The following is a 24272-nucleotide window of genomic DNA, read 5'->3' as shown; positions in this document are numbered from 1 at the left end:
AAATAAGACCAATCTTAGTTTAATCTTATTTGCGAATAGGAGATTAAAGCATCTTTGAAACCCATTAACTATATTATTCCTAAAGATCTTTTTACCCGTTCAAATTTGGGCTTACTGTGTGGTCTGCGTATGCAGTGACGTCAGAAGAAAAAAATGAATATTTTCACTCCCTTTTCTTCCCTAGCCACCCCCTTTTAGTGTAAAAAGTGCATTCATAAATATACTAGTTGGGGGTGGACCAAGGAAGAAAAGGGAGCGATATATCACATCCCCTTTGTAAAACACTCTTTACTACACAAAAGCCTCACTATAAATTGTAGTAGCAAGGCATGGGGCTTATAGCATCTTAAAAATTTCATTAGAATGGGGGAATTGAAGTTATTTGGAACTTCTACAAGCCCTTTCTCCATTAGAGTTGAGTGGGCTTTGAAGTTTAAGGGGATTGAATACGAATACATTGAAGAAGATCTCACCAACAAGAGTCCATTGCTTTTGAAGTACAACCCTGTGCACAAAAAGATCCCGGTGCTTTTGCACAATGGAAAACCGATTGCTGAGTCACTGGTCATACTTGAATACATTGAGGAAACATGGAAAGTAAATCCTTTACTGCCTGAAGATCCTTATGAGAAGGCTAAGGCGCGCTTCTGGGCGAAATTTATAGATGAGAAGGTAATTGTTTTCTACCTTTTCTGGTTTCTGGGTTTTTTAGTCCATGTTTGGCTCTATTAAAAGATTTTTCCATGGAATATTATTAGTTTATCAAGTGGTTAGAGAAGGCTAGGGAGAATGGGAGAGGGAGAGAATGGATAGGGTATATGAGTGAGGGTGAGAAGAGGCTGAAAAAACAAGGAAAAGAAATACTATAATCCCTCAAAAGGGATTTGCTAGCGTCCATCGCAGAAGGCATTTCGCGGATGGTCTGTTGCATCTGACGCAGCCACCTTGTGAATGAAGACAAAATCTGCTGAAAAGTGACCCTCTGTGGCTGCTGTCACATGCAACAGACAATCCGCGACATCCCTTCTGCAATGGACGCTAGCATATCCCTACAATTTATTTTGGGAAATGATATCAGCACAATCCTGTTTTAATAATTGCACAGCCAAGCTTGTCTTTCTTTTTTAATTGGGCTGTGAGAGCTTTTTGGGAACTGTATAACCTTTTGACAGCTCTCTGCTCTTTTTTTTTGTTGGTAAGTTGGGATTGAACCACCGACCTCAAGGTCAAAGAGTAAAGCCTTACCATTGAGCTAGAGGCTCAACCCCAGCTCTTTGCTTTTTAGCCACTTCTTACCCTCTCCTCATTAATAATGAGATATCAAGTCTCTTCATCTCCTACCCTCCTTTGCCCTCACCTAGATAAACTAATATACCATTGGAAAAACAATTCATGGTTGCCAAAAATTGGCCTCGAGTGAAACATTTTGTGCATTTTTTTGTGTGCCAACAGACAAATTGGAACCCAAATCCAAGTGGGTTATAACAAAATTTCCAAAAAAAATTGGAAAAGCAAGCAATTATGATACAAATTTTCTTTTCCAAACTTGTCCAAATAATCCTGAAATCCAAACAGCCTAAATAGAAAAACACCTGCACTTGGTTTTTTCTGAATTTTGGCCATTTTTTTCGGAACTTTGCCTTGAATAACAATTGATAAAGCCAAGATTTTCTGGAGCCAAGATTTTCTAACTATTGATAAAGCCATTGATCCCAAGTTAAAATATTTAATCATTTTTCTTTGAATTATCTCTCTTGATGTAGTGTTTCTCTAGTGTACGGTCTGTTTTCATTTCACAAGGAGAAGAACAAGAAAAGGCTGTGGAACCGGCATTGGAGACACTGAAAATTCTGGATGAAGAGATCAAAGGGAAGAAATTCTTTGGAGGAGAGAGCATTGGATATTTGGATTTGGTTGCTGGTTGGATTTCTCATTGGCTCCCTGTCTTTGGCGAATGTTCGGGTGTGAACTTACTCAGTGCAGAGAGGTTTCCATCTCTCTATGCATGGAGTGAGAATTTTATTAAGGTGGATGCCATTACAGAGAAGTTACCACCTCGAGAACAACTAATTGCTAGATACAGTGCACGCCGCAAAAGCCAGCTTGCCGCAGCAGAGAACAAATGAACAGTTCCTTGTTGTCGCTACATTATCATTGCAGTATATGCTTGTTTCTGTTTTATGGTCACTAGAAGTATGTCCAAATCAAATAAATGAGTGTTGAAATTTCTTCTCTTTATATTGTAAAACTAATATTGTGTTGTGTGATCGAATCATAAGCATGTAATTGACAAAAATAAACGCAAGTAGAGATCGAGCATAAATACCTCCGCCCATGGCTTTTGATCGCTTGGCAATGATATTTCTTGATCCTGAGATGATTCGAGTATGGTGCGATTATCCAGGGAACTGATTCCCCTTTCCGCCCATCTATTGATATTCCTGAAAACCCACTTTAGTTGAGTCACCCCTTTCTACCCTTTCATACCTGACTAGAAAAACTATGGGTCAAACCGCCCTTCCCCCCCCTAGCTGGATATCCTTTACTGCATCTCCTAATATCTGGAGCAGTTTTCTATTCTCTACATGCTTCCATATGTGTATTTCAATGGGGAGAAATAACAATCGTATGTGTAAGAGAAGGATCCAATTCTACATTTATAATAAAAAAAGGAAACGCTAGGGTCCATCCATTTTAGACATCTGTTTCTCAAATAAGCCCACTTACCTTATTGTGCTTACTTCGGGTCCACACATATCATTAACCAATTACCATACCCTTCCAATGTGAACATATGTGGATAAGGTGTTCCCAAGTCAAAACTTTACTGTTCACCAACAGTTTATGAGCTGATCTGGATTGCTCTTTACAATAATCAAACATTCTCTTGAATCTGGTTTTTACAAAAGCCAAAACATGTGCTATGCAAGTCCACCAAAAAAATCTTACATATATTTTCTGTCCAATTGGAAGGTCTTTATTGGCTCATGTCATGTTTGTGTTGGGACCCGGGTAAAACTCGCCCTTAAAAGCTAGCCATTAAGGGGAGGGTGTCCAACTCCTTACAAGCCCTCCACATCAGGTTCTCCGGTGTAAGATCTTTGCTTTCTCAACAATTCCCCCCGCCATATGGAAGCAACATAGGAGCTAAGAGATCTTCATCCCAAATGATTTTCTCTGTCCTCAAAGGTAAATCAGAGTTACCACGCCCCGGCTCTGATACCACTTTGTGGGACCCTGGTAGAACTTACCCTTAAAAGCTAGTCATTAAGGGGAGGGGTGCCCAGATCCTTACAAGACCTCCACATCAGGTTCTCCTATATGGGATCTTTGCTTACACATGGAACTCCAACGGTTTGGCCACCATAAATAAATATTCTATGGAATATTTGTGGGTCCAACTAAGAGAGAGATGCGTAGAAGATGGATGGACTTGAGAGGGTGTGAGTTGAAGGATCGTAGATGCGATTTGTTGAAGAATGAATGGAAGGGGACTTTGCTTAGCTGCGTTCCGGGGTGTTTACTGGGAGATTGTTTTTCCTTTATCATTATTGTATTAATATAAACGTTTCCATGATCCAAATCATGCCAGCCTTCTGCATATGGTGCGTGCGACGGTTACTCCCTTTCCAATCAGGTGAGGCCATGCGGCCACCACCCAACATGAGTGAGGGGAGCATAAAAAGCCACTAGAAACCAATTCTAAATTCATATTTTCTTTTCACTAATTCTTTTTTGTGTGGTTGGTAACTGGGATCATACCTGCGACCTCATGGTTGAGATACAATGCCTCAACTATTGAACTACAGGTCCAACCGCTCAAGGTTGGTCAGCCATTGAGGGCCTGTATTGGACTATTCGGCTTCAAGTAGGCCAAAGAGATGGCCATATTTTATTAAATTAGTAGTACCATATTGTTATTTTTTATTTGTATTTTCTTTTAGTTCATCATTTTACTACGAAAATCTAATTCCACTTTCCATGTGGAAATGAGATTCTTAGTTCCTTTTTCTTCTTTTGAGATTGGATGTACTCCTTAACCCTTCTCGGCAGTGCTTTTTCCGGATAAAAAATGAATAACAAAACAGAGAATATTGTTTGGCAAACCCAAGCATGTTCTGCTTGCTAATCCAATTCCCTATTTCCAAGCAGAAAGCCAAGTGGAGTCGCTCCAAAGGATTCTTTTCTGCCTGTTTCACCCAGTCTAAAAGGCAGAGAATGAGAAGCCTTGAAGAGTACTCCTAAGGTAACTTTGTTTTACATATTTACCTATTAGCTTACAACCCCCATTAAGATCGTCTAGTGGGGAAGATTTTCTATGGGTTAGAGTGAGGCCAAATTAATGAATGACTTTGGATTATTGAAAAGTTGGTCCCTCTTGTGCTCTTGTATATTTTCTTTTAAAGAAAATAGTGCCTGACATCATATACTTCCAATAAAAACATAGGGAAATGAAAACAGCACAACCATGTTTTATTATTTACGCGGTTCTAGCTTGTCTTTTCTTTGTTAAGTGGCTTGTGAGAGCTGTGTGGGAACTGTAATAACCTTTTGACAGGCCTTTAAATACTAAAAGACAACATAGGTTAGCGCAAATATCAAAACACGGTTGTATACCAGTTCCCAAAACATAATGTGAAATTCCTGAGGGCAACTTATTGATAAAAGTGAACCATCCAAGTGAAGTTGGTGGTTGGATTTGGACTTGAATCCTCCGATAAAATTTGGTATTTAGATTTATATCCTCTGTATGAATCTGGTGATCGGAATTGAAGCCTCTGATAAACTCTAGCATTTAGATTTAAACCCTCTGAATGAATCTGGTGTTTGGATTTGAATCCTTTGATGAAAAAAGATAGTCAGATTTGGACTCTTAAGTTGAATCTGGCATTCGATTTGAACCCTCGCGAAGAATGTGAAACAATCGAGAAAGCAGCTCTCGCTTTTCCTGCGGATAGAATGTGTTCCTTCTGATATCCACCTGATTCTGTGTATTGCATCCTTCTCAGTAAGCGCTCTAGCAGAGAGGGTTGGTAAGAGAGATTTGAGGGCCGTCACTCGTGAGTGAGGAGCATTGTTTCAAATTTTGGTTTCTGAATGCGTTTTGGTCCTCACCAAAAGGTCCAAAACCGAAATTTCGGCAGAAATTTTAATCAAAATCCAACGAAATCTATTAAATTAAGAAATCTGATGAAATCTATTAAACTAATTTTTTATCTCATACAAAATTTCGGCCGAAATTTCGGAAAAATATTAAACAACGAAGAAAATCAAGATTTTAGGGTAAAATTCCTTTCGGGAAAATATTAAACAACGAAGAAAATCAAGATTTCAGGGGAAAATTCCTTAAATTTAGGACGAAATTTGGGTGAAAACAAAATTTCTACCGAAATTTTGAAAGTTCGGTCATAATTTGGTAATGTTTCAGGTATACCCGATTTCGGTTTCAAATATATGAAAGTGTCTCTAGTAGGGGTGCAAGTTTGGCCGTGTCAGCCCTGACCCGCCCTGAGCCCGAACAGGGTCAGGTCTGGATTTTCCAACCCTGAGGGCGGGTCAGGGTTCATTTTTTTAGACCCTGACTCAGGTCGGGTCAGGTTCTGGGTTAATGCCTCGGGTACCCTGATCCGGCCCGACCATAAGTTTTCTATTATAGAATTGAACCATCTGTGCATGTTTCTTTTGCTAATGTTTTCTATTATCTTGGATTGATGTTTCTTTATATTATTATTATTAATTGTCTCTGTTGCCCGTCATGTTGTTGAATTCATATTGTCTTATTTTGTTCCCTTTCTCTGTTTATTGATCATTTTGTTATATATGATAAGTGGTTGCTTTAATTTTGGCACTCTTAACATGTATTTGCACTAGGGTCAATTAGGGCTGGCTCGGCCCGGCCCTGCCCAATCAGGGCGGGCCAGGGCCAGCTCTGAGCCTTGTAGGGCGGGCAATGGGTTGAGGTTTTTCGGCCCTGACTCAGGGTCATGGCGGGTCAGGGCCGAGATAATGGGATCCAGGGTTGGGCTAGGGTTTTGAAAAACCCGATCCAACCCGACCCTGTTGCAGCCCTAGTCTCTAGTATGCCGACTAGAGATCATTCTCTAGTCCGCTGACCCAAAACACATGGGTTCCACAATTTTTCTGGTGATCTAAAGCATTCATTTGATAGGCCCCATCATAGTTACGGTGTCCACAAAAAATCAGCTTCATAGGATCAGCTTAACCCTTCGATTCGTGGAGCTAAAAAATGGGCAAATTTTTAGCGGTTTATAGCCATCCATTTTTAGCTCCACAAATCATAGGATTGGAATGATTCTATGGAGCTGATTTTTTGTGGACACCCTCTCTATGTCAAGGCCCATCAAATGAATGATTTTCATCACCCAAATAAGGTGGGGCCCATGTGTTTTTGGTCGGCGGACTTGAGAATGATATCTAGTCGGCAGACTAGAGATACTTTCCTCATATATATATATATATATATATATATATATATATATATATATATATATATATATATATATATATATATATATATATATATCTGTGTGTGTGTGTGTGTGTGTGTGTGAGGAAATGGTTTGTGAGCAGTTGCTCAGATAAGCTTATCTGAGCAGAGGCGGGGGGGGGCACATTATTTGGATGATCCAAAGCATTCATTTGATAGGCCCTCGTATAGATGGGTGTGCCCAAAAAATCAGCTCCATGGGATCATCCTAACCCTTCAAACTATGGAGGCAAAATATAGACAAATTTGTGAACGTTTATATACGTCCATTTTAACTCCACAAATCGTGGGGTTGTGATGATCCCATGGAGTTGATTTTTTTGGGACCCTATGTATATGAGGGCCTATCAAATGAATGCTTTGGATCATCCAAATAATGTGGCCCTCCCTATGTTTGTGACTCATGCTCAGATAAGCTTATCTGAGCAGCTGCTCACAAACAATTTCCTCTATATGTACACACACACACACACACACACACACAGAGAGAGAGAGAGAGAGAGAGAGAGAGAGAGAGAGAGAGAGAGAGAGAGAGAGAGAGAGAGAGAGAGAGAATACTGTTTCTGCGCTCGAGCACATATAAGCTTATCTGCGCTCGAGTGCAAAAACAAAGGTGGGCCCACATTGTTGAACAGCCTATATATATATATATATATATATATATATAGGCTAACTAGATAGCCAAACCCCAAAACAACTCATTCAAGGATTTCTATGGCCGCGTTGAACAGCCTCAATTTAATTGTCCATCGTGAGGGTACATTATCTTTTGTTTTTGTTTTTTTCTTGAAATGGTAAAATTCTATTAGAAAGAAAAGAGCATGACGAAGTCGGTCATGGGATCAAAGAATACAAAGAAGAGAGAAAAACTCTACAATAACAATAGATATTGGGGGGGGGGGGATCGAAAATCTCTAGTGCCATTCTCAAAACTCTTGCTTAGGCTAGCCAATCCCCCTCTCTGTTCGCAGATCTCCTGACGTGATGGTAATAAACTGAGTGACCCTCACCACGGTTGAAGATCTCATGAAGATCTCATCCATAAATTGAGAAAATCTCCATAGGTGAGAAGACCTCCCATCTAGCCATCTAATAACATTAAGGGAGTCAGGAGCGAAGGCACATAGCATGAGGGGGGCCATGGGCCCCAATGACTTACAAAACCCCTTTTATATTGCATTGATATACATGCATGGTTAGCTAGTTTAGTGGCCAGGGCCCCCCAATGACCAATGCAGCCAAGTGTAAATTAGTCTGCGCCACCCCCCCCCCCCAACTCTCCAAGTCTAAATTCCTGTAAATTAGTCCGGCCTCCCCCAAGTGTAAATTCCTGGCTCCGCTCCTGAAGGGAGTCTCCCTCCACAATAAGACGATCCAGATCTCTACCCTCCATTAATCTAATACCTTGGAGTATCGCTCTGACTTCAGCCACATTTGAATCCTTCACACTTGGTGACACTATTTTCATCTCTAAGAACCCCTCTAATACCCGCTTGCCCCTGGTTGCCCAAGCTAGAGCCATCAAAGTATATCATTATCCAACAAGGGCCTGTGTTGTGGCTTTTATACATTATCCAACAACTTTGCGTTTCTTGAATTTGTTTCTGAATTGTTATACATCTTCAAAATGACTTTTACTGCTTTTATGTGTAGTATAATTGGTTATTTCATTGTTTTTACACTGTTTCTTCATAAAATCTGTGGAATAAACCCTCTTTCTTCTCAGGATACTGAATGTATGCCTGTAAATCCACTGGAAAATATGTCAGAAGCTCTTAGAAGGAAGAATGTTTCAGTGGAAAAATTCCATGAGAACTTGAATGATCCAAAACTGCATAGTCTACCCAAAGATAGGAAAATTGATGGGTCTATGAAGTTCTTTTCAAGTGAAAATTTGGAAAATGGGGATGGGCCCTCACATCTTGCTTTATCAAATTATCCCATGATTACCGCGATGAAGCAGGCAAAGGTTTGTACTGCATTTGGAAACAATATTTACCATTAACTGGTTTGTAAATTGGTACTTTCATAGTTGTGAAGTTTTCTGAACAGAATTGTTAATGTACAGGGAGACACAGTTGATTCTGTTGTGCAGGCTAAAGCTGCTGTAAATGAAATTATTTCTTCACAAGCAGCAAATGGTCATCCTTGTACGTTAGCACAAATCCAAGCGAAGGAAGCTGATATAAGAGCTCTTTCTGAGGTGACTCGTGCTCTTGATAGAAAGGTCACCATTTAATACTTCTCCATGCATTAATTCTTGTTGGTTTTGCTGGATTATTTTCTCATGCTAGAAGAACATAACTCAATTATTAAAGTTTTGTTTTTGGCATATTGTTAGGGATTATATCTAAAGCTCATTTTGTTTTTCTGTACTCTTATCCTCAGTTCTTCGTTTACTTGATACATATTTAAATATCAGCAGTGTTTCCTAATCTCTATCAGCAGTGCTTCCTACAGATGATAGTATCAGCTCCTTTTACTTAGTGCTTATTTAACTATAACGGTATTTATGTTGTTGTCTTCAGTTTACATTGTACATAATTCATGTACATGCACAGTCATACATAATTGTCCAATATGTGGAGTTATCTTCTTATGGCTGTGATGTAACATCAGAAGCTCATATAGAAACACTTTCAAGGCTTCTTTGTCCTCCTGATTGACATAAAGTGCTTCGAATTAAGTTGATGTGTTCTTTATTATCATTTGTAGGAAGCACTTCTGATAGAGATGAAGAACTTGAATGAAGAGGAAGTATTGGGAAATCTGAAAGATGGAGATCTTGAGCATTTCAGGAAGTACTGTGCAACAGTAGTCGTACAGCTGAAGGAAGCTAGTGAACAGGCAAGTAGCTTTCGCAGCTCATATTTGGAATTTCTTTTTCCTTTTCTTATTTGTATTTAAATTTCTTTATTAGGCAAATATTGCATTACGCTGTGTTTGATTGTCAATTTCTCATTGCTTGCAGGTAGGTTCTGCACTGCTTGGTTTGAGACAACGTAACACTTACCAGGGAAACTCTCTGCCTCCATCAGTCAGCAGACCCTTGGGGAGTTTGGGAGGATCTGTTGGGCCACCGAGCCCTTTTGATTCGGATTCTCAGGTAGTAGAAATTGTTGACAGCTCGAGACGGAGAGCAAGAACAATGCTAGATGCAGCTATGCAGGTAATTCAGGGGCTTTTGTAATGGCATTTGCTTTCATTCTTGACCTACAAATACTTTTCCACTGAAAATAGGATAGCAAGGTTGACAGAGTTTATAACCTGGTGAACCATTATTGTCTCCTTATCTATTCCTATTTTCAGATGACCAGTAATTGTTAATATGTGAAGAAGATTAGTTTTTGTGAAATTAAACCTTTTATTATATATGTTTATGCTGTGTCATAAATCATATTGCTTATTCTTGTGGTCTGATGGTACTTCATATGACAAAAATTTCAGGCGATGTCCTTATTGAAGGAAGGTGAAGATGCTTTCGTGAGGATTGGAGAGGCTTTAGATTAAAAAAACACTCAGTATTTTGGAGCTGACAGTGCTGTACCGGTAATCAGATCTCACACCTCTCCAAAACCAGGCCATGGCATTTCAGCTTATCAGGATCAAACGACATCATGCACTACAGAGCCAACAATAGCAGTTCATTCTTCCAGTCCAAAGATGAGCAATTCTTCTGATGGGACTGAAGAACAACTCCCTTCAGAGCTTATTTCATCCTGTGTCACTACTCTGCTCATGATTCAGGTAATTTCGGATGATTATGTCACCAAAATACCCTTCCTTTCTAATGGAATATTTGGATTTCATTGAAAGCACAGCGTTCTTTCTCAACAAATGGCTAAGTTGGCTTTAATTTCTTAGTTCAGCAAAATCCATGCATTTCAAAGATTCAAATTCTGTACAATTGCTTGGTCAATTTTGATTATATATGACTGAATCAGGACATTTTTTGGGGTTCTTTTTTTGCATTTTGATTTTAGATTAGATTTGATTATGATGTTTAATATGTCTTCAACATGCAGACGTGCACGGAGAGAGAATATCCACCAGATGAAGTGGTCCAGATACTGGATTCTGCTGTTACGAAGTTACAGCCGTGTTGTTCTCAGAACCTTCAGATTTACAGAGAGATACAACTATGCATGGGAATCGTCAAGAACCAGATCTTAGCCCGCATACCAACTCAGAGTAACATTCTTACCAACGGAGCTCTCCACACTGTAAAATGACTGCTAAGTGAGGCCCATTTTTAACCCCTTTGAGCTACTATTTGTGTTTTTTTTCCCTTTCTTTTTTCCCCTTGTCATTTGGGGAAGTAGATGTTTCTATGCTATAAATAATTAACAATGAAAGACATGGGTTTCCAGTCTTTGCCATGCAAATTCTGATGTTAGACATCTCTTTGGGTATGTTCAGTTGCACTTATTTTGAGGAAAGGAAACAGAAAACAGGCTCTTTTTTCCTCGGAAAGCGCTAAAATGGTCATTTAGTTGACGGGATAAGGAAAGCGCCAATCTGAAGTGGAATCTGCCGAATCCCACGTGGCAACTCACTTTCCGCCATTTACAATCCGTCAAAAATAGTCGGATTTGTCACGGATTCTCGCTAGGGAAAGCGGAAAAAATCTAGTCGCGTCCTCTTTTTTTGGTTTTGAGAATACGAAGCCTTGAACCCACATATCTTTGTCATCATCTTTGGTCTGTGGAGAGCAAAACTGCTGCCATCTTCTCCAATGCGGTGGTTTTCCGATCTCCACTCCACTTTCCTCGAGAGGCAAGCTTCTTACCTCGTCCCTCTCTCCTCTTTCCTTATTTTATTTTTTATTTTTTCTGTTTTATTGGTGTTTTATCGCCATTCTTTAGGAGTTTTCTCATCAGTTTCAGATGGGAAAGAAGAATGGGTTTCATGCACATTTTAATGGGGATTTATCACCATTTTTTAGGGGTTTTCAGTTTCATATCTTGGCACTACCTGAAACTCTTTTACAGAAAATGCACATTTCAATCTTTTTTTATTTCTTTCTCTGCCATTGCAAAAACCCCTAATCTGCTTTTGATTTGATTAGATTTCCCTTTGGCTTTCTGATTTTTGCAAAGTTCTTAAATATGATTAGGGGTTTATATGATGGTTCGGATTAGGGTTTAAGTGAAACCCTCTTTCATATGTTTTGATTTTTGAGCTTATTTTTTGAAACCCGTTTCAGATCTTGTGTGAAACCCTCTTTCATAATGTTGTTTCTTTACTGTTTCTTTTCCGTTTCCTGGCAACTGAATGCGCACTCCTACTGCTTTCTTAGTAGTTTCTTTTCCTTTCCATTTCCTTCTGCCACGTCATTTCCTTTTCCTTTCCGTTTCCTGCGCGCAACTAAACAGAATCTTTGTTCTTGTCTGTCTTAGAAAAGGTTCATAAATGTTTCTCAAAATTAGCTTCCTTTGCCTATTTAGTTTAGAAATCTTGGAACACTCCTTGGATGTCTCCTGCTTGTCTGGCTTTGTTGGTGATGTTGAGTGCTTGCCTCCTCTTACGAAAATCCATGCAAAAAGCCACAAGATTTCTTGGAAACAATGTTTTTTTTCTCTCTCTCTCTTCCTTTCCATTCTCTTTATATTGATATTGACACCCCCTACCACTACTCTACGAGGAGGCTGACAACCAAATACTACTTTACCACTATTCTACGAGGTAAGTTCCAGGTAACTACAAGACTTGTTGCCTCCCTGTTGACTACTTGCACCACTACTGCTGATTGATAGTCAGTAACTACCAGCAACCAAACAGAGCCCAAGTCCTAAAAATGTATTCTGCTGACTATCAATTAGAGTGTTGCTGATATATATCACAATATAAAAATAAAGTTTCAGATTTAAAATTATTTTAAATCACAAACTTTACAAAAAACATAAAAGAGGAAAATGATTGTGCGCTCGAGGGCATATAAGCTTATATGCGCTTGAGGGCACAAACACATGGGTCCACATTTTTTGTGGTGATCCAAACAATTCATTTGCAAGTGTGTACAAAAAATCAGCTCCATAGGATGATCCTATGGAGCTGATTTTTTGTACGCACCTTATCTATGTAAGGGCCTTTCAAACGCTTTGGATAATCATAACAATGTGGGCCCACATGATTTTTGTGCCCTCAAGCGCATATAAGCTATATGTGCTTGAGCGCACAATCATTTTCCTCAACATACAAATAAAGTTTTATGTGGCGGAGCGGGTGGTGTAAGAGTGTTGGAAAGGACTCTGTTGGCACTCAGAATTGGATGCAAATAATCGTAAATTTCCAGTTGAGTAAAAAATAAGTACATGTTTAGGCGTTTAGCAACCATGAAAAATTATTCCAAGGAATATTCGTGTTCCGCATTGTTTGAGAGGAGTAGAGCTGCAGATGGGGAGGAAGAGACTTGAGTTGGTGGGAGTGGAGAGGAAAACTAGTGAAAAAATTATACCTGTTTAAAATTGGTTTTTTATTTTTCCACCTTTTAAGAGCTCCCCTCACTCCCATCCTCTCAAGTTTCTCCTTTTTCATGGAATATTTCTCCACGTTTAACAGCAGCTTGGTTATGACATCACTGCATACGCAACATTGCAGATTTGGTCAAGCAATTATTTGTAACCTTAAAATGATATTTCCACCCCTTTACCTGAAAATGACAACACAGGAGAAAGTAGTGTCATTAGACTCATTACTTATGAGTGAGAGTGAGAGTGAGAGTAAGAGAGAGAGAGACAAATTTTTTAGGGCAAAGATAAATTCGCACCACCCTAAGGATCATTCGCAACCCTTAAAGTTAAAAAAAAGCTTTATAGTCTACCACTTACTCTCCTTTACAAGGGTGCGAATTATCCTACAGGGGTGCGGATTTATCATCGCCCTTTACAAAAAATAACTTCTAATTGTTTATAACTTCTAGTATTATTTAGGGGTATTTTAGTAAAAATAAGCCATGTTCATGTTTCAAACTATTTCAATATTGTCATTCATTGGCGACTTGTACTAGTTAATTCCATTTTACCTTGGTCAGAATCTTGTCCAGGTCGACCTTTTGCCTAAATAGTAAATTAAGATTTTTTACTCTTTCCTATTCACATCCTAACTTATTTTTAAAATTCAATTGTGTACAACTGAATTTGATCCGACCAACAAGGGATTTGAATGTCATATCATGACTAAGACATGGGGATCCATTGACACCCCTACTCTCATGGCGTACATGGCAATAGAAGGAGAACTCTCAAGGAGCTCTTTGACACCATATGGCAGAAAAAGACAGTCAGAGGTTGTTTCCATTGTTTATAAAAGACTATCAGAACAAAATTGATGAACATCTCCAAACAGGACAACCAATCCCCAAAAAACAACTTACTTCCCCAAAAAACACAAGGACTTCTATCTCCCCATTGAACAGCCTCAATTTAGTGGTCTACCATGAGGTTACATTGTCTTACACGATGGAAAAAAAATCTCATATGTGAGATTTTTAGCCTTGTTTGTTTTGAATTTTGTGAATTAACACAAAATCAGGGCGCCGATGGTACTCAAAATCCAAAATGGACAAGGTTTAAGGCATGCAAAATTTAATGCTTCAACTTCTCTTGGTAAAACCTCAAATGCCTATTTGGTTTGCAAGAAAAGGGTGGAAAGAGATGGAAATGAAACTATTTTCCAAGTTTTCACCTCTTTCTATTGCTTGATAGTAGAAGGAAAAGAAATCAATCACAGATAAAGTCTTTAAATTTTATTATCATCAAGCTCTCTCTGTCGAAACCACTAATCATAACTTATTAGTGAACCTCATTGGCCATTGTTAACCATCACTTAACTGATGTGCTTTTTATTTTTTCATGACATAGGGTATCCCATCCCAATTTTTATGGCAGGACTATTCCCTATCGATGCGTGCAATCACTAGTAAACCAAGCACATCGGGTAAGCCCCGGGGATTCGAACTCACGTCATTGGGAAACATACTCATGACTTTAAGCCAAAGAGCCACACCCTTACGGGTTCCTATGTGCTCCTATTTATTTTCCTTCTACAGCATGCATCCAAATGAGAGGAATATCTTTATAGGAGAAAGCTTTCTCATCCATGTTTGTTATACGAAACAACGAAGAAGTTTATCCTGAAAAGAAAAGGAAAAGAAAAGAAAGCCTTTCCATGATGAAATTGCAAGAAAGCATTACCGGTTATTTTTTTTTTCTTTCCACAATTTAGAGGAAAATTAAATGATTATGGTTAATTTAGCAGTATATGATCATAAATTCCATGTCCTTGAAAGTAAAATCTTTGAATTCAAACAAGATACAAACAAAGCTTAATAAAGGAGGCCTTATTGTGTGGTTGGCCATTGGCGGATGCAGTGGTGTCACAATTGGAAAATGATAGATCGCTTCATGGAACTATTGCGTATGCAATGACGTCAAAGTAGGCTAACTTGATCAATAATCTTTAGCAAAGGACAATGTGGGTCAAAACCCCGTGAAGATCCACCAGATCAACGGTCCCAATTACACCACATCCTATGGGGGACGCACTTTCACATTCTCCTCTTACTTGAAAGTTCATTTCTCAGATAGAGAAACCATCCACTGCTCCTCACTGTAAATTATAGAGCAGGGCATGGGCTCATAGCATCCTAAAAATTTCATTACAATGGGGGAATTGAAGTTATTTGGAAATTCTATAAGCTTTTTCTCCATTAGAGTTGAATGGGCTTTGAAGTTTAAGGGGATTGAATACGAATACAGTGAAGAAGATCTCACTAATAAGAGTCCATTGCTTTTGAAGTAGGGCTGCAACTCGAGCCGGGTTTTACCCGACCCGCATCGACCCGACCCGACCCGAAAATAGCCTGGGTTGGGTTCAGGTTTCATGGGTTTCGGGTCGAGCCGGGTTGCGCATTCAAAAGCCCGCATGAATCTCGGGTCGAGCCGGGTTTGAAGGGTCCCGACCCGACCCGACCCGAGTTACATAAGTTATAGTATGTACATTTTTTTCTATTGTTAGTTAAAAGTGAAAACCCACGCACCCACTATTATTGTTTTTGAGTGTAATTTCTACTTCTATGAGTTGAGTTGATTCAAGTGTTTGATTCAGCATTGTTTGATTGTAATTACAACATTGTTTGATTACAACATTGTTTGATTCAAGTGTAATGTGAGTGTAATTACATCATTGTTCGATTCAAGTGTAATGTGAGTGTAATTTCTGCTTCTATGAGTTGAGTTGCCTTGTCAAACAAGAATTTTCCTTAAAAAATTGCGTCAACGTGAAAAAACTCGACCTGACCCGACCCGACCCGAGATTTATCATGGGTAGGGCCGGGTTTGGGGATCGTGGGTATTCCGAAAAAAAACCCGACCAGACCCGACCCGAGATATTTCTCGGGTAGGGTTGGGTTCTCCAAAACCCGACCCGCCCGACCCGAGTTGCAGCCCTATTTTGAAGTACAATCCTGTGCACAAAAAGATCCCGGTGCTTTTGCACAATGGAAAACCAATTGCTGAGTCACTAGTCATACTTGAATACATTGAGGAAACATGGAAAGTAAATCCTTTACTTCCTGAAGATCCTTATGAGAAGGCTAAGGAGCGCTTCTGGCCGAAATTTATCGATGATAAGGTAATTGTTTTCTACTTTTTCTGTTTTCTGGGTTTTTAGGCCATGTTTGGCTCCATTAATTTTTTTTCCCATGGAATATTAGTTTATCAAGTGGTTAGACTTTAGAGAAGGCTAGGGAGGGTGGGAAATGATATCAGCACAATCCTGTTTGAATAACTGCACAGACCAAGCTTGTCTTTTCTTATTTAATTGGCTTGTGAGAGCTTTTTGGGAACTGTATAACCTTTTGGGCCTTTGGCAGCTCTCTGCTCTTTTTTATTTGGTTGGTAAGTTGGGATTGAACCACCGACCTCAAGGTCAAAGAGTAAAGTCTTCTTAGTTCTTACCATTGAGCTAGAGGCTCAACCCAGCTCTTTGCTTTTTAGCCACTTCTTACCCTCTCCTCATTAATAATGAGAAATCAAGTCTCTTCATCTCCTACGTACCCTCCTTTGCGCTCTCCTAGATAAACTAATATACCATTGGCAAAACAATTCATGGTTGCCAAAAATTGGCCTCAAGTGAAACTTTTTGTGCAATTTTTTGTGTGCCAACAGACAGATTGGAACCCAAATCCGAGTGGGTTATAACAAAATTTCCAAAAAAATATATAGCTATTTATTGGAAAATCAAGCAATTATGATATAAATTTTCTTTTCCAAACTTGTCCAAATAATCCTGAAATCCAAACAGCCTAAATAGAAACACACCTGCACTTTGTTTTTTCTGAATTTTGGCCATTTTTTTCGGAACTTTTCTCGAATCTTTTACAATTTGCCTTGAAGAACAATTATTCTGGAGCCAAGATTTTCTAACTATTGATAAAGCCATTGATCCCAAGTTAAAATATTTAATCATTTTTCTTTGAATTATCTCTCTTGATGTAGTGTTTCTCTGATCTACGGTCCATTTTCATTTCACAAGGAGAAGAACAAGAAAAGGCTGTGGAATCGGCATTGGAGACACTGAAAATTCTGGATGAAGAGATCAAAGGGAAGAAATTCTTTGGAGGAGAGAGCATCGGATATTTGGATTTGGTTGCTAGTTGGATTTCTCATTGGCTCCCTGTCTTTGGCGAATGTTCGGGTGTGAACTTACTCAGTGCAGAGAGGTTTCCATATCTCTATGCATGGAGTGAGGATTTTGTTAAGGTGGATGCCATTAAAGAGAAGTTTCCACCTCGAGAACAACTAGTTGTTAGATACAGTGCATACCGCAAAAGCCGGCTTGCCGTAGCAGAGAACAAATGACCAGTTCATTGTTGTTCCTACATTATCATTATAGTATATGATTGTTTTTGTTTTATGGCCACTAGAAGTATGTCCAAATCAAATAAATGAGTGTTTAAATTTCTTCTCTTTATATTGTAAAACTAAGATTGTGCTGCGTGATGGAATCATAAGCATGTGATTGACCAAAATAAATGCGAATAGAGATCGGGCATAAATACCCTGTTCCATGGTTTTTGGATCTTTTGGCAAAGATATTTTTCGATCCTGAGATGATTCCGAGTGGTGTGATTATCCCGGGAACTGATTATCCTTTACTGCAACTCCTAATATCTGGAGCAGTTTTCTACTCTCTACATGTTTCCATATGTGTATTGCAATGAGGAGAAATAACAATCTTATGTGTAAGAGAAGGGACCAATCCTACATTTATAATAAAAAAGGAAATGCTGGGGTCCATCCATTTCAGACATCTGTTCCTCAAATAAGCCCACTTACCTTATTGTTCTTACTACGGGTCCACACATATCATTAACCAATTTCCATAACCTTTCAACGTGAACATATGTGGATAAGGTGTTCCCGAGTCAAAACTTTATTGATCACTAACCGTCAATGAGCCAATCTAGATCACTCTTTCCTAATATCGATGAGCTAACCAGTTTTGATCGCATCATATATTCTTTATGTGCTTGTGTTTGTGTTCCTAAAATTCTACATTCTAGTGGTGGCTTCTCAAATGGTGAGGGCTTGTGTCCTAGATGTGGCTTCTCAAATAGAGGAGGCTTCTGTTCTTGGCTTCTCAATGTAGAGGGCTTTATATAGAAATGGTGTCTTCTGTTCTGCGGGAGGCTTCTGAAATGGAGGTAACTTGTGTTCTGGGTTTACTTGGTTTCTTCTCAGTTGTGTCCCTCTTTTTTGTGTTGGCTTGATGATATTTTTAAATATTTTCATAAATATTATTTCCCTAAATAATAAATGCACTTTGTGGATATGGTCCAATGAGGGAACCTTGTAGACGGTTTTTGGTAAGGGCGCCCTTCAGTGTAGCATTTTTTATATTTTTATATCATAAAATCATTTAAATATATTTATGAATGGATTAGTGGGTGAAATCTTTCTTTCCTCACCACGTGGCGGGATGGGGTTTTGTTGGGTTTACTGGTTGGTTGTACTATCTGTGGAACATTATTTTCCTACTAATAAAATGAGATGTATTATTTTACACCATGGACGTGAAGAGCAGAGGGAACCCGTAATTTTTTCTTCTATATTCAAACACACTCAAACAAGAAAAGCACTTCACATATAGAAATAGAGTTAAAAAAGAAGCCACTAATGGCACATCTTATTTCTATATAGATGCATAGTAAGTTAAAACACACGTAATTTTTTCTTCTAAATTCAAACACACTCAAACAAGAAAAGCACTTCACATATAGAGAGTTAAAAAAGAAGCCACTAATGGCACATCTTATTTCTATACAGATGCATAGTAAGTTAAAGCACACTTAACGATGGCTTTATAGGAGAGGCTTGTAGGGTGTTTTATGGTAGGATTTTGGAGCTTATAAGTAACATTCTAAGCCTTCTTCGTTGGAGGATGGCCAGGGTAGTGACCACCGTAAGGTGGTGGCTTCTTCTTTGGAGGCTCGTACTTTGGCGGTGGCTTACCATATGGTGGCTTCTTCTTTGGAGGCTCGTACTTTGGCGGTGGCTTACCATATGGAGGCTTCTTCTTTGGAGGCTCGTACTTTGGCGGTGGCTTACCATATGCTGGCTTATAATATTCTGAGGATTCTTCAGTTGGAGGATGGCCGGGGTAGTGACCACGGTAAGGTGGCGGCTTATAATATGGTGGCTTATAATGTGGTGGCTTATAATATGGTGGCTTATAATATTCTGAGGATTCTTCAGTTGGAGGATGACCGGGGTAGTGGCCGTAGGGCGGCTTCTCATGAGGGGGCATGTGTTCTGGGGGTGGCTTCTCATATGGAGGGGGCTTGTATTCTGGGGGTGGTTTCTTAAATGGAGGCTTGTATTTTGGTGGTTCCTTCTTAGGTGGCTCATGACCATAGTCAGCTTGGGAGGGAGTGGTAAGTGCCACCACTCCAAGGAGGAAAACTAACAAGTGTGAGAGGAATGCCATGTTTGGCTTTGATGATAAAACAGTGGATGGGAGCTGCCCTTTTATAAGGAGATTGGCCAATGAAAGCCCAACAAGTGGTAGCCTCTGATACCGTTGGTTTCTTGTAAGGGTTTATCGCCGACACAAAGCTTGTCTTTTTTCTAACTTGTAAATGCATGTGGTCCATCATGTGGAAAATTGGAGAAGTTTGACTGCGACATGTGGTAGCAGATGTCGGTAGGTTTAACGGAGTAAAGAAGATTTGGCTGATAAAAGTAGATACGCATGTCGTTAGACCTGGCAAACGGGTGGGCCGGGCCGGGTCAACCCGCGGGTGATGCGGGTGCGGGTCACACGGGTCGGGTCAGGAAATGACCCGCATTTTTGCGGGTCAGAATTTACGTGACCTGCGCGGCCCGCGGGTGGACCGGGTCAACCCACGGGTCACCCGCAAATTCAAACAGTGGTTAAATTCAAACGATTTTTTTAATTTAGGAAAATGTTAAAACTTAAAAGTAGGGTATGGCGGGACCGTGGGATGATCCAAACCGTCCATTAGATGGCCCACAGCCTAAATAGGTTGTGCCCCAAAAATCATTTCAATAGGTTGATCCCAACCCTCCGATCTATAGAGGGTTAGGATCAAGTGATCAACCCTCTAACATTCAAATCGGAGGGTTGGGATCAACCTATGGTGCTAGCCATAACCTATTCAGGCATCAAACCCTTAAAAAATAGATTAGCATGACAAAATCACCATCCTTTGCATTAGAAAAAAAAGCCATCTAACTAGATTAGCATAACAAAATCACCACCCTTAAAAAAGCCAAGTGACTTGCGGGTGCCCGTGGGTTGACCCAACCCGACCCATGTTTTTGCGGGTTGGGTCACCCGCGGGTTAGTTTTGACGGGTCACTAAAACTCAGACCCGTGCCCGCAAATTTGCGGGTGGGTCGGGTCGACCCGCGGGCACGGGTCGCTTTTGCCAGGTCTACATGTAGTGTTTTTCATCTTACATTGCCTCTTTCTCAAATGTACAGATTCATCCATATCTTGATTTGAAGAAACTTTTGGCATGGAATTTGAACTACTGTGTGATTATGTGTAATATTTCTTTATTGGGTTCGATTAAATAGTAAATATCCTAACAATTTTGAGCATTTAACCTTCTAAGGTATGACAAACATACAATGATTTCGAATTTTTATTTTTTTTCTAATTTCAACTATATTTTCTATTTATGATGTATTTTAATTCAATTTTATTTCAATTTTTTCTAGGAGCCTTGAGGTTAGGATTTAATGTTTGGATTTTCTTTATTAGTATTTTATTGCTAATGTTTTTCTCACTACAAGAAAAGTGACATTACATTGGTGTATCTTACACCGACGCTTTTAGTGATCGTCACTGATGCTACCATGCCTAAAAGTATTTACCGACGTTTCTTGCATACCTTCGGTGTTCTCATTTATACCGGCGCTTATGAACGTCATTAAAAATAAAAAGCAAAACGTTGGTGTTTAACTTATCACCGATGTTTTAAGTAAACCGTTTGATGCAAGCCTCTCCTAGGCTTCTTAGACTAAGGATCGGGAGAGTGACAAAGAAAGACAGCCAATTGCACAATGACTTGGGTATAAGAAAACAGATTCATGCGAGTTCGGTAAAATGGGCGTATCTCCTTCATTATAGGTTGGAATGACCTGATTCCAAAATCAAATTTCAAGGACTCAATGATCTAGAACTTTGATGAAGAAAGTTTTCTTAGAAAGATACTATAAGGCACTCGAAAACAAGATGGAAGTGGGTGGTCCAGCAAAGACTAAAATATGGGTAAAAGTAACAACTTCAATGGCTACTCTTCTAGGTTGCCAAGGAAGGTGAATAACATCAATTCTTCAAGATTGATGGTTTGAAACTCTTAACGGACGTAAAAAATAGAGGAAAGCTCCTACTCTTCAAGGAAGGAGTGAAACTATTATAGGTTTCAACGATGAACTCCTCAAGGTTCAAGGGAAAATGCAATAAGCAAATTTTCATTCAATATTCACTAAAAACTCCATTACATATGTTTGATACTCTTCAAATAGAGAAATACATGAGAAAATTCGTTCAAACTAGTCCACTAACTAGTTTAGGGACTCACATACATCATTAATAGCTTATGAACTCTAAACAAATTAACTAGTCAAAGCTAGCAAACACAGTCTACCAAAATAGCCATAACACTTCAACCACTTCGCCAAATTAAGACCATGAATATCTGTTGGAAAGATAATTCAAAGACCTACAACTTATTAGTTAATCATTTTCTCTGATTCATCCATCTAGAGGTCCACAAACGTGCATCAAAATTGACCAGGTTTATTATGACGAAAATGCGATTGGCTCATGCCTGAATTGGCGTGCCCATTATCTTGGGCTAGAGCTGGCCTTTATGCTTTGTGGATTCAATTTGGGCTTGGGCCTTGTGTTGGGCTTGAATACGGGGTGATCTTCTCACTTGCTTGGGATGGGCTTCAAATTTGTCAACCATATGAGTTGGGGTTGCATCATGCCCCCCTTGTTTGAAAGAATTCGTCTCTGAATTCGAGGTATCATCATCAGTGGAATCTCCCATATAAGGTGTCAAATGGCGGACGTTAAACACATCATGTATCTTCATATGGGAAGAAAGCTTGAGACGATACGCATTGGGAATGATGCGTTCAAGTACTTCAAGTGGACCAAGCTTTCTATTACTAAGCCTGTTGTAGCTTCCAATGGGGTGACGTTCCGGTGGCAAGTAAGGCCAAACAAAATCTCCGGGTTCAAATATGACTTCATGACGCCTCTTATCAACAGCCTTCTTATAGGTCTCAGATTTACTTTCCAGCTTACGATGAACATCTTCATGTATAAGCTTCATTTGAGATACAAAATCTTCAACTTGGGCAATGGGCTTTTCAGCAAATGGAATACGTACAAGATCTAGTGCTGACTTGGGTTGTCGCCCATAGATAACCATGAAAGGGCTGCAACCTGTAGAACGGTTTACCGAACTGTTGTAAGCAAATTCTCTAAGTGATAGGTTGTCTTCCCAAGAACGGGGATTGTTATCAATCAAGGTTCTCAATAAATTTCCCAACGATCGGTTCACAACTTCGGTTTGCCCATCAGTTTGAGGGTGGAACACAGTACTAAACTGCAGTGTGGTCCCAATACTCTTCCATAATTGACGCCAAAAGTGACTAAGGAACTTCGGTTCGGATTCGGCTCGGTTCTGGTTCGGTTCGGCCAATTTTGCCACCCCTAATCACGAGGTTCTTTTGTTGGTAGGCTATAAGGATTCAAAGTTGAATCCTAGATTGTCTCTATCTCAAATCTACTATAATTATGTCTGCAATGGCCTTTTTACATTGAATCTGGATTATTTCATATTGAGGATTTATACATTGAATTTGGACTATTTTATACTAGGCCTTTCTATCCAGATTCAATGGCCTTTTTACATTGAATCTGGACTATTTCATACATAGGGACTGGCTAGGCAATTTGGCAGAAAGCCATTTGGCGGCTCATTTTTTAAGAGAGAACAACCACATTGTAGTATATATACATTGTATTATTGATTTAATTCGGCTGAGGTGGATGTTCTATCATGAAAAAGTGAGCCGCCAAATGGCTTTCTACGAAATTGCCTCGCAAATCCCACGGACATAATATTTGCTTTTTGGATTTCGATCCAACGGTAAATATAGTCCTATAGTACCCAATTTATGAGCATTGAACTTTGCATACGCAACATTGCAGATTTGGTCAAGCAATTATTTGTAACCTTAAAATGATATTTTCCCCCCTTTACCTGAAAATGACAACACAGGAGAAAGTAGTGTCATTAGACTCATTACTTATGAGTGAGAGTGAGAGTGAGAGTGAGAGAGACAAATTTTTTAGGGCAAAGATAAATTCGCACCACCCTAAGGATCATTCGCAACCCTTAAAGTTAAAAAAAAGCTTTATAGTCTACCACTTACTCTCCTTTACAAGGGTGCGAATTATCCTACAGGGGTGCGGATTTATCATCGCCCTTTACAAAAAATAACTTCTAATTGTTTATAACTTCTAGTATTATTTAGAGGTGTTTTAGTAAAAATAAGCCATGTTCATGTTTCAAACTATTTCAATATTGTCATTCATTGGCGACTTGTACTAGTTAATTCCATTTTACCTTGGTAAAGAATCTTGTCCAGGTCGACCTTTTGCCTAAATAGTAAATTAAGATTTTTTACTCTTTCCTATTCACATCCTAACTTATTTTTAAAATTCAATTGTGTACAACTGAATTTGATCCGACCAACAAGGGATTTGAATGTCATATCATGACTAAGACATGGGGATCCATTGACACCCCTACTCTCATGGCGTACATGGCAATAGAAGGAGAACTCTCAAGGAGCTCTTTGACACCATATGGCAGAAAAAGACAGTCAGAGGTTGTTTCCATTGTTTATAGGGAAAATGACCAAATAGAAGGGGTTTCTACTGACTATGACATTTCAAGAGGGGTGTTTTCTAAATCACCAATCAAGAGTGCATATGACTAAAATGCTCTTGACTCTCTCTCTCTCTCTCTCTCTCTCTCTCTCCCCCTATCAAATCACCTTTTTGAAATGATTACATTTAGAGAAAAACAAATCCCAAAACCCACCTTTTTCCCTCTTCTTCTTCTTCCTCCCACCTACCAAAAAAACGTACGTATGAAAAACCCAAAAACCTCCATTTTTGAAACCCAAAAACCTCCATTGTTAGATGC

General features: G+C 39.3%; 2 protein-coding genes and 2 long non-coding RNA genes across 6 annotated transcripts; 3 read left to right on the top strand and 1 right to left on the bottom strand.

Moving 5' to 3' along the window:
* The first annotated feature begins 253 nt into the window (after window positions 1–253).
* On the top strand, window positions 254–17478 carry LOC143882083 (putative glutathione S-transferase). Of its 3 annotated transcripts, none has more exons than XM_077385485.1 (3): window positions 254–672; window positions 15968–16141; window positions 17008–17478. In XM_077385485.1, exons 1-3 carry the CDS (start codon window positions 364–366, stop codon window positions 17368–17370), a joined length of 846 nt encoding a protein of 281 aa, XP_077241600.1. In that variant the 5' UTR covers window positions 254–363; the 3' UTR covers window positions 17371–17478. The 3 variants fall into 3 exon arrangements, with proteins under 3 accessions (XP_077241600.1, XP_077241601.1, XP_077241602.1); XM_077385487.1 differs by lacking the exon at window positions 254–672 and adding an exon at window positions 14887–15309 and having other exon boundaries at window positions 15970–16141; XM_077385486.1 differs by lacking the exons at window positions 15968–16141; window positions 17008–17478 and adding an exon at window positions 1764–2272 and having other exon boundaries at window positions 297–672.
* LOC143882084 (uncharacterized) lies at window positions 1716–2694 on the bottom strand. Its single transcript, XR_013252096.1, has 2 exons — window positions 2327–2694; window positions 1716–2187 (listed from the first exon to the last, which is right to left on the bottom strand). It is a non-coding gene; the product is annotated as an uncharacterized LOC143882084 (long non-coding RNA).
* LOC143881219 (protein ALWAYS EARLY 3-like) lies at window positions 8240–9455 on the top strand. Its single transcript, XM_077384214.1, has 4 exons — window positions 8240–8477; window positions 8577–8711; window positions 9224–9355; window positions 9429–9455. Exons 1-4 carry the CDS (start codon window positions 8247–8249, stop codon window positions 9453–9455), a joined length of 525 nt encoding a protein of 174 aa, XP_077240329.1. The 5' UTR covers window positions 8240–8246.
* LOC143881043 (uncharacterized) lies at window positions 9485–10880 on the top strand. Its single transcript, XR_013251835.1, has 3 exons — window positions 9485–9677; window positions 9956–10255; window positions 10534–10880. It is a non-coding gene; the product is annotated as an uncharacterized LOC143881043 (long non-coding RNA).
* Window positions 17479–24272: the final 6794 nt, after the last annotated feature.

Source organism: Tasmannia lanceolata, unplaced genomic scaffold, assembly GCF_043159265.1.
Source record: "Tasmannia lanceolata isolate RefF3 unplaced genomic scaffold, GAP_Taslan_0.1 ptg000007l, whole genome shotgun sequence".
Lineage (NCBI taxonomy): Eukaryota > Viridiplantae > Streptophyta > Magnoliopsida > Canellales > Winteraceae > Tasmannia > Tasmannia lanceolata.
This window is presented reverse-complemented; position numbering and strand designations above follow the sequence as displayed.